Source organism: Apis florea, unplaced genomic scaffold, assembly GCF_048593485.1.
Source record: "Apis florea isolate Af1SG1 unplaced genomic scaffold, ASM4859348v1 contig_3571_pilon, whole genome shotgun sequence".
Lineage (NCBI taxonomy): Eukaryota > Metazoa > Arthropoda > Insecta > Hymenoptera > Apidae > Apis > Apis florea.
Genome location: NW_028256783.1, coordinates 864311 through 877953, shown reverse-complemented (window position 1 = coordinate 877953; position 13643 = coordinate 864311). Strand labels below are relative to the sequence as shown.

The 13643-nt window shown below is 33.1% G+C and overlaps 3 protein-coding genes across 3 annotated transcripts; all 3 read right to left on the bottom strand.

Annotated features, from left to right (window-relative positions):
• Positions 1-9409: 9409 nt before the first annotated feature.
• On the bottom strand, positions 9410-10030 carry LOC105735350 (uncharacterized). Its single transcript, XM_012486124.2, has one exon. The coding sequence runs from the start codon at positions 10028-10030 to the stop codon at positions 9410-9412; it is 621 nt and encodes a 206-aa protein (XP_012341578.2).
• A 271-nt stretch (positions 10031-10301) lies between these two features.
• On the bottom strand, positions 10302-11778 carry LOC147656629 (uncharacterized). Its single transcript, XM_086914079.1, has 2 exons — positions 11233-11778; positions 10302-10664 (listed from the first exon to the last, which is right to left on the bottom strand). The coding sequence occupies exons 1-2, from the start codon at positions 11776-11778 to the stop codon at positions 10302-10304; spliced, it is 909 nt and encodes a 302-aa protein (XP_086770205.1).
• A 247-nt stretch (positions 11779-12025) lies between these two features.
• Positions 12026-12424, bottom strand: LOC147656628 (uncharacterized). The gene has a single exon (XM_086914078.1). The coding sequence runs from the start codon at positions 12422-12424 to the stop codon at positions 12026-12028; it is 399 nt and encodes a 132-aa protein (XP_086770204.1).
• Positions 12425-13643: the final 1219 nt, after the last annotated feature.

Below are 13643 nucleotides of genomic sequence, written 5' to 3'. Positions count from 1 at the left end.
TGTATATAAAATTATTTATTATTCTATTCAATTGCACAGTTTCTATAATGAGAACGAGTGAACAGCATAGGCGCATATCTACGCTTGGCTGATAAACATGAGAATTGTGGTACATTAATTGTATCAAAATCTCATATTGCTTTATTAAAATCAATAACATTCCCATGAATAAGTTTAGCTATTTATTTATTTATTTAAATTATTTAATAATATGATATTTACGTTAAGACATCAAATTATATTAATCATCAATATATATTATTTTTTGATCTGATTCAATAATAATGCTTTAAATCTGAATTTCTCTACATGCCTAAAATCTTTCCCATTGAATCGCTAATATTTAATCGATGAATATGAACGACAACATACATAATGCAAATTTGATATTACGAAGCACAATTATGCAAAAATTTATACAAAGTAAATTATAGTTTTTCGGATATATATAGTTTTTTGATGGTTGACTAAGCACGAAACTTCTTCGATTGATAATGAATTTATTTATTTCCATTGCGACAAACGAATGGATGATTGATTCTTCTTCTATAATCGCTTAATGCATATAACAGATTTACATATTGCGTTTTAAATATAATATCAAAGAAAAATATCTGGGCTATTAAAAATGCAAAAATTTATAGAGCTGAGCAAGCATTATAATTCAGAAAGAAAAATATAAATATGAAATTCAAGAATTAAAACAGTTGATCAATTGATAAGAAATCTTGTATCTTTTTAATAATAATAGAATATTGCAAATATAAAGTAGATTATCGAATTAAATTATTAAATCTCCAAACATCTTATATTATTTCAAATATCACGATGTAGACTACTACTAAATTAAATGAGACATGAAGATAATACGAACGTGGAAGACTGAAGATGACAGAACATAGATTACCATTGAAATTAAAAATATCGATTTAAGTCTTATACCGGTCATAAAATGAAACGGACATATTGTTCTATGTTCTTCTCAAAAATATCATATTGTATTATATTGTATAATAAATTAATTATTATTATGTGAATAATTATAAATTAATTAGTTGTTAATTAATTATCAAAAATATATAAACAAAGTTAGTATGGAAAAGCAAGCGTCAAGCAGATGTATCATTAATAATTTTCAAAAGCATACAATGTTTAATATTGTATGGCAAAAATTTTGGATTTAAAAAAATGAAATGTAATTCGCAATATTGCATAAATATATAAAATACTTGTTTACGTATATAAATATTTCAATAAGCTGCGAAAGATATTTGACAATAAACATATATGAATGAATCTGACCTGTCTGATCAATGCGTTATACAATATTGATTATTCATCGATATTAATTTTTGTGATCCGATATATATTAAAGAAAAGTTACATCGAAATCGCATAAAAATCAAGATTATTTATATGTTTTGTATGCTTTGCGACTAGTGCAGTGCATATTGAAGTAATAAAACTTGATTACAATTGTGTTTTTAGTCACGATGCAATAATTTTTTATGCGATATAACCGATATACAAATCTTTATTAAATAATATGACATAGTAAGTGCTACGAAAAAATATTTAAGTATCATAAACAAATAATCATTATTAATCGGCTAACTATGATATTAATTGATATTTAATATTTCTTGATTCTTTAATTTTGGAGAACTATAAAAGTTAACGGTCAAATTTATCAAATTTCAATTATCAATAGGATAATTAATAGGAAATTGTTTTCATATGAAATCTTTTTTCTTTTTTGTTAATCAAATAAAAGCTATTAACTTTCCAATCTTTATTTTCTGTCTCTGTCGATCTAAATAATCGCAATTATATCCAATCATTTTCTTATTAGTTAACAATCCCTTGCTTTGACTATGTAATCATATAGGACTTTTATTTTAGAACTATGAGAGTACACTTTTGGAATCGATAACAAAGAAAATATTATATTATTAACTTCATATTTCCATTATGTCATAATAACTTACAACGACATTGGATATCTCGAAGTAAATCTTTCCTGAAAAAAACTTTGTGATTTTTTTCAAAAAATCCGATTTCACGTGATTTCAGGTATCTCGGTAGATCTTTCTTCAAGAGGTTTCTACCACGCTCAAAAAACGCACGGAAAAGGATATAATTTTCCATAAGTTGATCAGTAAACTATTATTTCTAGTCAATCAATGCATTTTCAAAAAAATTAAAAAAAACACTTCAAAATATTCTCGAAGATAAAATGTCAATTCATCAAAATCCAGCAAACTAACTTGCAATGAAGTATATCGTATTACCTACTTCAATTTTTGGTTTTAATTCTTTGTTATATAAATTGAAAATATAATTAAGTATCATTATATTAAGCTTTAATTATATTAAAATATTATAATATTATATAAAATAGAGCAATGATTGACTTCAATGCTCAACATTCTTAATATAATATAAAACTGCTCAAATAGTCCATTGTTTCTTTCAATATATTTTTGGAAAAAGCTATTGCTGATTTTTATTGTTAGAATATATTCGAAATCTGGATCTGAATTTTCGAGCAAAATTTAATAAATTAAGATAGTTCTTATTAAAATATTTTGAAATTCTCTGAGGAAAATTTTCTAAATTTGGATTCTAAAATCAGAGATTCATCGAAAAAAAAAATCGTTGATGAATCAATCTTCGTAGAAGTTGATTATGAAGAGGCAAAATTAAAAAAAAAATTTCATTATTCCAAAGTGTAAATTAAGAGAATAATTATTATAATAGACCGTTCTTTCTTGAATTAGATATGTTTTATAAATCTGAAATTGCAATTCAGAAGAAAATACGTAATAAATAATAAGTGGATAATGCAATTTTTTTCTGGAAAAGAATCTCTTCTATTAAGCAGATGAGAATGAAAAAATAAAACCAAGTATATTTGTTAAAATAATTAGTAAAAGATTAACGAATAGTAATCTAAAGAACAAATGGCAAAACAACGGATTCATAAACTTATAAAAATTAAATTAATGAAAGATAAGAGAAGAAAATCAAATATGAAATCTAGGACTTGAATATAATAAGAATAATACAATGAAAATTTCAACTAAAACAACGGATAAAATTTGAATTAGAATATAAAGATTGTATATTTGGTATTTATTAAATAATTTGTGAATAAAATAAATAAAGTTTTGGAAAAATTTGATTATATTTAATGATGAACTTTTGAACTTCGTTTAAATAAAAGAAAAGAAAATTTATATTGAGAAAAGTCCGGAAAAGCTTTAAATTAATCATTAATTATTCATTAATTAATCACTCCAATCATTAAATAGAAGATGAATCAATATTAACATGGAAAACTACTTTTCGCTAACTGCATGTAATTTATAATTTATAAAAAGCATATTAACAGGAGATGAATATCTGAATATTCTACAAGAAAATTTAATACAATCAGTTGAAAAAATGAACATCAAAGACTCATTTATTTTAAATAGGACAACGATCCTAAACATATCAATAAAACTGCAAAGAAATTTTTTAATGAAAATAATATTAATTTATTGCCGTGATTAGAATAAAGTGTAGTAAATCGTAATCTTATCGAGCACTTATGTATCATCTAAATAAAAACATTTAAATAAAATCATCTAAATAAAAACATTGACGAATTATAGAAATAATAAATTCTTATTCTAAAGAATATTATCAAAAGTGTATAAAATAGGCCAATTCCTAATTAAATAAAAAATATATCCAATTAAAAATTCCAAGAAATCATAAACAATCGAATACATTCTGAGAGTTTAATTTTTTTTTTTCTAAATTATTTTTCATCAATTTATTTTCCGCGTATAAATTATACATAAATAATATTGTTTTGTAATTAATAATAATTTTATATAATTTATAATAAGAAAATATATATATTATTATATACTGTTAAATAATATCTGTCAATTATTTACTCTATACAGTTGCTAATGAAAAAATTTTATATTTAAATTTTACATTTTTTTACATTTTTTGAACTTATCAATATTTTCCATGAGGAATGCCTAATTGGGAATACAGTTTTTAATTGTGTTACTCTAAAAAAAAAAGAGAGAAGAATAAAAATGAACAATAGCAATTAAAAGTAACAATAGCAAATATAATATATAAATTAAAATAATGCTAAAAATAATGTAATTTAATATATCATAATATTGGATTTATTATTTATATTTTTTTAGATTATAACCTTTTAAATCTACAGAAGAAAATTTAGAAAATAGAGCTAGAAATCAGACAATTAAGGAAATAAATGATGAATGAAATAAATAATGAAATGAATATGTATATGAAATATGTGAATATGAAATATTGAATGAAATAAATAAATGTAGACTTGTGCATATACTGCTCTAAACTGGCATCGAACTAAATATTGATATTGTGATTATTTCAGAATTTTGCAAATTTTTTAGATAAAAAATCTGAATTGTTGATATCCGAAGAAATGTCATTTAGAAGAATAATCAATTATAAAAAAGATGGTTTCGCAACATACAATAATTTTATAATTATAAAAATTGACAATATATATTATATTTCATATTACATTTTGCCTAATATTACCAAAAAAATTCCTTGAATTTATTAAAGAATTTTAAAATATTTTAGTATAAAATTCTATAGACGAAAAAGATTTTTTTGACTATAGATTTACATCAAGTTAAATTCGAATAACAAAAAAAATGAGAAATACTAGAATTTATATTAGAATTTTAATGATTTATGATAAAATAAAGTTATGAATTTCTGCCAAACTTATTTTAAAAAATATTTTTGTTGGTAAACTTTGTTAATTCAAATATTTTATTACAAAACATTATTATGACCTTGTACATTATATATCTAGAAACAAATCATATTTGTACCAAATTTATTTTTAATGTTTTACATGTTATTTTGTATAAAAATTATTTACAATTACTTTTAGTTATTTTTTATTTAGAATTGATTTTTAATATATTTATTATTATAGTTAACTATAATAAATTTTTACATTAAAATATATTTTTATATTTGTAATAAACATTCACACAATGCTTTCGTTTAGAATCTTCATGTATTGAATAAATGTCAAGAAATAAAGTGTTATAAAATGTTATGTTAATGCTGAAATAATTTTGATGAATAAAAGCTTAAATTAAAATAAATATAATAAAAATAAGTAAAATAAAAATAAATAAAATAAAAAAAAATAGGATGTATCGAACTCGTGTCATCAAGACACGTTTTTTTAATAAATTTATCATATATTTTCATACACTATCTTATACTTTTTTAATAAAAACAAAAAACTATTTTATAAAAAAATAGCGTCAATATGAATTTAAAATGCAAATAAGAAATATCATTAAACATTAATATTATCAAGCATCATTATAATTTATAATATAATATAATTTATAATAATTTTTAATAGTATATAATAAAAAAATATGAAAATAGTTTTAATTAATTTTATTTTGTGCTTTATTATTAATATAAATTTTTTATTATATATTTTTTATTATATATGTTTGAAGAAAAGACTGATATGGTTCAAATAGAAATCGTTATAAAACAAAAAAAAGATACAGAAAGATTTCTTTTTCGTAAAATTTCAAATGAGAAGACATTTCAAAGCGTTATTCAACGTTTAAAAATATATGAAACTTTCATAAAAGATGCTAGTGATGCAGAAAAGTCCGGGATATAGAGAACTCTTAATACAGAAGAATGCAATGCTTCGGAGAAAAAAATCCTAATACAAGAAAAAAAAGAACTAGAAAAGAAGGGATTCATCATGTTTCTGTATGGGAAACATTAGAAAGGACAAAAGTTAATTCTGACAGATTATTTACGAAAGTCATTATTTTATTTAGAAATACAAAGAAAATATAATGATGATACAACTTTCACTAAGAAAATATTATTTATATATGAAACCACGTTTACAAGATGTGGAATATTTAATATATACATAATATCCAAATGTAATCAAAAATCCTTGGTCGCGAGCGTCGTCGCGACCTGTAAACAGAACATTCCAGAAGGTTTCGGTTGAGGGCTCCCCAGCGCGGTGAGGCGTCGGTAAGCCTGAGCAAAAACAGCTTAGGTTACCCAAAACATTCGCCTCGACCGTCAAATGTTCTGGATCTAAACACGTGCCCGCCCGCTCTGGACCTGCATCGCGCATCGGGTAATGTCGATACCCCAATTACAGTACCGACATTTTCCCCACTCATAATTAGGACACTCCCAATTAGCCAGGAAGAGAGTTCATCTGAGCGACTTTCTTCCTGGCTAACGTTCACTACCGATAAGGCTTTCGGCCAGTAAACACTACCGATTACTTCTCAGGCAGTCAAGACTATCATTGTAAACCGTGCATCGTGTCGTCGGACACGGTTACATAAATCGAGTTTGAGATTCCGATCTCAAAAGAAGCCATCGTCCGGTGAATTAGGCAACATGACTAATCCTAACACCGGCGAAACCAATCCTCATTCTATAATACACCAAAATTTTCAACAACAATTTTCTCTAAACGTATGTCTGGGTATATTAGACAATAAATTGATAGAATCATATTTCTTGCCGCCACAGTTAACTGAAGAAACATATGCGACATTCCTGAAAAAAGAATTAATGCTTTTTTTCAATAAAATAAATTTAAGTTTAATACAAAATTTATGATTTACGCATGATGAGGCACCGCCCCATTTTTGTAAGATGAAAATGATTTTAAATGAAAAATTTAATAACACATAGATCAATCGTAGAGGACCAATAGGAGCCACGGAAATCTCCAGATTTAAATCCTTCAGATTTTTGTATCTGGGATTCTTTGAAAAATTTAATATATAAAGAATTAAAAAATTGGAAATGAAAATATTGTAAAAAGAATAATAATGTGAAGATAATATAAAAAATAATTCGAAATCAATGAAAAAAATCAAAAAAAAGTTTTATTAGAAGAACATTACATACTGTGTATATTAAAAAAATTTATTATCCAAGTAAAATTCATAAATTTGATGAATTATAGAGAGATCGCTTATTATATCGGTAATATATATATATATATATATATTACATATATATATGTATAGGTATATATTATTTAGAAAAAGACAAAATATAGAATAAAATTATATAATATGAATTATGTAACTATGTATAAAAATGTATGTATAAAATAGATTTATTTTGAATATTATTTATTCTAATATTATTTATTAGAAAACTATTATTACGAAATGTGATGAAGTCAATATCATAGTTTTAAAATTACTAAAAAATTATTTCGGAAAAAGACATATCACATATTAATGTATTATTATATACATTATACATATGAATAATTTTTATAGTAATATTCAATTAACTTTCATTTTTTATACAAACAAAATACATTTTGTAAAAATATTAATATTGTTATTATAATATTTAGTAATAATTAAAAATTATAAGAACAATACAAATTGTAATTGAAATAAAATTGAAATGAGAAAAATCTATTTTTAGAAGAAAAAATAATATTTAATATAGAAATGAAGAAATAAATGAAATATTTTAAAAATTTTCATAAAACATTCTCAAAGCTATTATAAAGTTCTTAAAATAATAATAAAACTGGTAGTAATTATAGATTATAATAACACATATATCCAGTATTAATATTAAATGATCAAATAGTCTTATATTATACATTATGAAAATCGATATAATAATAATTGAATAATACTTGTTTGATATCATAATAAAGAAATTGCTGATTATAATAAATATAGCTTTAATAACATTTTTTATTTACAATAACAAAATAATATAACTATAAAATTATTAAATTTTTTAATAGAAATATATTTTTACATATAATACATATTTTATAAAATGTTATTTAAAATTATAATCCTCGGGAATCTCCAATTAATGGATGTTCTCACATTTTTAGGATATCCTAATAATATATATAATATAATATAAATCGATATTTTGAAAAAGTAAATAAAAAATTAAGATACTCAAAAAAAAATAGAGGAAAGTTATTTAGTACAATGAAATTTATAAATTAAAAAATTAGTAGATTTATAATGCAAATAAATATTTTAAACAGTATCATTATAAAAATATTATATATATTTTCTTTTTCACTTCTTCATTATTTCAATTTCATTTTTAATTCATTTTCTTTATTTTAATGCATATTATATATATAACGTATAGGTTATAATAAAAAATAATTACAATCCAAATGCATGCTATATAAAAATTATCATTAATTATTTATTATATTTGATAATTCATATACAAACATAAATGTAATATTAATTTTATATTTTATTGTTGATATTTCTTTAAGCAATGAACGTATTAAATAAACTTTCATACATATAGAAGATTTCTATTTCGAATTAAACAATTATATTAATTGCCACTATTCAATGTCTCATTAATTTTAAAGTTTTTTAAATGAAATCGTGATAAAATACAATGTCAAAAATAATTCATTATTATTTTTAGTACAAATTTTTTTAGTTTATTTTATATTAAATACTTTCTTAATATTTTTATTTATTGTATGTAAAATACAAAGAATACTTATTTTGTTTTATTATGTTTACTTTATTAATTATAGAAATAGTAATATCATGATTATGATTTCATTTTTCAATCATTTATCCAAGTTTCAAATGTATTCATTCCATTCTGAGCAATGAGATTTTTGTTCATTTTTTCTATTATTAAAATAAATTCTTCATAGATGCAGACATTTTATGATAAATAATTCACTCTGGTGCAAGTATGCATCAAATGATTTATAATCAAAAAATAATAAATGTTATTACATAATAATATTGGTTTCGCCCCGGTGTTGAGATTAGTCGCGTGTAGTCTAATCCAACCGGCGATGGTTTCTTTTGAGATTACTATCTCTAACTCGAGAATTCTGTGACCGTGTCCGATCGGAGCACGGTTTACAATGAGGGTTGACTGCCCGAGAATGGTTCGGTAGTGTGAACTGCCCGAAGGCCTAATCGATAGTGAGCGTTAGCCAGGAAGAAAGTCGCTCAGGTGGACTCTCTTCCTGGCTAATTGGGAGTGTCCCAATTATAAGTGGGGAAAATGTCAGTGCTGTAATTGGGGCCGATATCACCCGATGCGCGATGTAGGTGCAGGGCGGGCGGGCAAGTGTTTGGATCCAGAACATTCGACGGTCGAGGCGAATGTTTTGGATAACCTAAGCAAAAACCTCAGTTGTTTTTGCTCAGGCTTACCGACGCCTCACCGCGCGGTCGCGGGGGGTCCTCGACTGAAACTTTCTGGAATGTTCTGTTTACAGGTCGCGACGATGCTCATGACCATTCCGCCCGCCTTGAACCGCTCGCATTCAATTCCTCGTGTGGTTGGTCCGGTCCGGCTGTTCGTTGTGACTGGGAGGCGCTGGGTCGTCCACAGGTAGAAGACAGATCTTGGCCACTGGTCTGCTGAGGGTGCCAGTGCTAGTACGCATAACTCGCGTCACCCCGTCTGATCCTGGATGCAGCTGGACTATTCGGCCTAGTCTCCATCGCTGTGGCGGAAAATTTTCGTCTTTGAGCACGACTAGCCTGTCCACCGTCATGATCTGAGGCACTGAGTCTCGCCATTTGGATCGTTGCTGGAGCTGGTGCAGGTAGTCGCGCTCCCATCGCCTCCAAAAGTGCTGTTGTATCGCCTGCAGCAGGACAGGTCTGGACAGGCGACTAATCTTGACGTTCGTGACATCAGGATGGATTATATCAGTGATAGGATCTCCCGTGAGGAAGTGTCCTGGAGTCAGGGGATCGAGGTCTCGTGGATCCGACGACAGAAGATGCAGCGGTCTAGAGTTCATGCACGCCTCGACACGAACCAGCATGGTGTTGAACTCCTCGTAAGTGAGGCGTTCAATTGTTCGCAGAAGGTGTCTCTTGGCAAACCTAACTGCAGTCTCCCACAGCCCACCGAAGTGTGGTGCGTGTGGGGGCATGAATCGTCATTCGACACCCTCTGCGATCGCATGGTGACCGATCGACTTCCCATTCCGATGGAGGAACTCGCGGATTCGACGTAGTTCGTTATACGTGCCCACGAAATTGGTTCCGTTGTCTGAGAAGATCTCTCGTCATCACCCCCGGCGCGCGAGGAACCTGCTCAGACAGTTCAGGAACGCTTCTATGGTTAGTTCCGTAGTCGCCTCCAAGTGAACCGTCTTGGTGGTCAGGCATACGAAGACGCACAAATAGGCCTTAGATGTACTCTTACTCTTCCTTGATGAGGAACGGTCCATCGTAGTCTATCCCCATACTAAAAAAGGGTGCTTGTACCCGTACTCTTGCAGCTAGTAATTGGCCCATTTGGTATTCTTCGGTCCTGGGTTGCGCCTGACTGCACTGCACGCACCCCCGAATCACCTCTCGCAGCGTGCTTCTAGCTGAGAGAGGCCAATAACGCCTACGAATCGATGACAAGACTGCCTCGCATCCGGCATGCAGCAGTCGCTCGTGCTCACCGCGCAGGAGAAATATCTTGGTGAGATATTCACCTTTCGGAAGGATCATTGGATGTCGATGATTGTATGTTAGTGCAGCCCGCTCCAAACGCCTCTCTACCCTGAGGAGTCCCTTTTCGTCGAGAAAGGGACTCAGACATCTCAGGGAGCTGGATCGTGCCAGTCCCCTCCCCGACTTCAGGTCCGCGATTTCCTTGGCAAAGGTGTGCGCCTATAGCCATCTCAAGATGGTACCCTCCGAGAGATCGATCTCTGTAGTAGTGGTCGTGTGACTCTGTAGAAGCTGTCGCGTCTCGCCCCGAAAGCCACGCGCGGACCGCTCGGAAGAATTTTATGCAGTAAGTGATGATTCGCGTGAGTCGCGTATAATTTGAGTACCTCTCGAAAGTATCAAATTGTATGTGTGTGTCATGCCGTTATGGACATGCAAACTGGAGCGCGTTCTTCGGGTAGCTCACTCGGTGCCGGGCGCGCACGGGGCCAGTCGTTCTGCCCCCGCCACAGTCAGGAGGGACCATCCCACTAAAGACATGAGTCTTGTGGGATGGTCTCACCCCCCGCGATAGCAGGTCAGCAAAGTTGTCACCCGTGGGCACGTGACGTCATTCTCCTCGCGAATTCGTCTAAATCTGCGCAACTCGGTTCGCGACAAACGTTTTCCGATTGGGATGACCCTCTACCCACGCGAGGGTGATGGTGGAGTCGCTCCAGTACGTCTCGCTCTTGAAGCAGATGCGAGATGACCTTCGTACTTTTTCCACCAACTCCGACAACAGCAAGGCCCCGCATAATTCAAGACGCAGCAAGCTGATCGTTCTTAAGGGAACGACGCGTGACTTCGCACAAAGTAGCCGAACCGTGGTTTCCGTATCGTTGACGACGCATAGGTAAACGCACGCGCCATATGCCTTCTCCGAGGCGTCGCAGAAAGCCTGTAGTTCCACGGCGGGGCTGTCGCTGACCGCACACCGCGGAATAGCAATGTGTCTTAGGGATCCGAGGTCTCCCAAGTAGTCTCTAAATTGCGTATGAATGTCTTGGGCATCGACTCGTCCCAAGACACTCCCAACTTCCATAGCTCCTGAAGCAGGGGAACCCACCAACCCGAGAGGATCAAAGATTCTCGCGGCCTCCGATAGGATAACTCGTTTGGTTACTCGGGTGGTGAGTGGGTCGTTCAACTCAACAAACAATTGGTCTGGCACCGGCTTGGGTTGGGGGCCCATGACTATGGATTCACCCGTGGCACTCTTCACAGCCGAAGGCTCATTGGACGCTCATTTCCGTAAGTTGAACTCTGCTGCCCGTAAGAGAGCTTGTAGATTCCGTTTGAGCACGATTGCCTCTTCCACGGTGTCTGCGCCCGTTAGGATATCATCCACGTAAAAGTCGCGGAGGATAGACGCGCTAGCCGCTGGATGGCTCGCAGTGTTGTTCAACCCCACCTGTCACCCGTGTGGTCAGATAAGGAGCTCAGGCCGTGCCGTAAGTGACCGTGTTCAATTCGTACATCTCGATCGGATCCTGGGGGGCCTCCCTCCACAATATGCATTGTAGAGAGCGCTGATGAGGAGCGAACAAGACTTGTCTATACATCTTTTCTATGTCTACACTTAGGACTACCCGATACATTCGGAAGCGTATTAGGATCGACAAGAGGTCCTCCTGGATCGGTGGTCCGACTTGCTGCAGATCGTTGAGGGAGACTCCCGTCGAGGATTTTGCCGAATCATCGAATACCACTCGAAGCTTAGTGGTGATACTGCTTGCTTTGAGCACCGGGTGGTGCGGCAGATAGAAGGCAGATCCGGTGGATACCCGAATGGTTACGTCGACCTTGGCCATGTGACCCAAGACTATATAGTCCTTCATGAACTGCACGTATCGGTCGCGCAGTTCAGGCGCATTCGCGAGTCTCCGCTCCAGTGCGCGAAATCTTTTTTTCGCCATCGCGCGCGAGTCTCCCAATTCGTGCACGTCTCTCGCGAAAGGAATGATAACTACGTATAGGCCACTCGGTTCCCTCCTCACCGTTTTCAGGAACTGACTCTGGGTGAGGCGTCCCCTTCGACACACTCTCCAAATCCCAGAATTGTGACAGCTGACGACTCAGCTCTTCGTTCGTAACGACGTTGCGTACTGTAGATACGTGGTACGTTGGACAACCGTCCGCCGAATACCCATCCTAGTTACGTTTTTAGGGGGCTTGAAAGCTCCTTCCCCAATCTGATCCGTCCCACGGACATGATATCGCACAACTGGCCATTGCCAATTATGAGATCCACCTCGCATGGAACACCAAACTGGGGATCCGCCAAAGGGATCTGCGACGGAACGTGAATCGCGGATTCTGGGATCCAGGTGGCGGGTATATCACCGGTAATTGTATCCATGATCAGGTACGACAGAGTAGTTTGGAATCCGCTGCACCTTGACGATATCTGTATCAGCGCTGAACCGAATACCGGTCGACGATCCCCTGAAGAGTTGTCCGATGCGCCTTGCAAGGCAGATTAAGACGTCGCAAGAACTTGATTATATCCACTTTGATCGAGTAGGGCTCGGCATTCATGTCTGCCACCGTCCTTAACGTAGACAATGGCAGTGGGTAACATGACCTGGAATCCCCATCAGATCGGGCCGCGCAATAGTTCTGAGGAGTGGTATTCACAAGTGCCTCCGCCACAGTATGGTCGGTGTTGTTGTAGGTTTCTTCCCCACATGGAGCAAAGTGTGATGCTTTTCCTTGCATTGCTTACACGAGTCTCTGCTACGCTCCCTAGCTCCGGATGGAGGCAGTTGAAGCAAATCCTCAAATGTTTAGCCTGAGCAATGTGAGCGTCAATCGCAAGTGTTTTGAATTTTTTTTTTGCACTCCACAGTAGGTGCTTCGAAGTACAGTGCGGGCAAACCGGGATCTCCCTAATCACCAAGGCGACAGTTTTCGCGCGCGATCCCCCCGACGACGGTTTTGATTTTGGAGTGCCCGCGCGATTCTCCACGGCGGACAAAGAGGTGTAGTGTCGCTTGAGGAAGGCTTGCATGTCCGAAAGAGTCGCTAGCCGATCCAGCCGATTCAGGTCCTGCACCC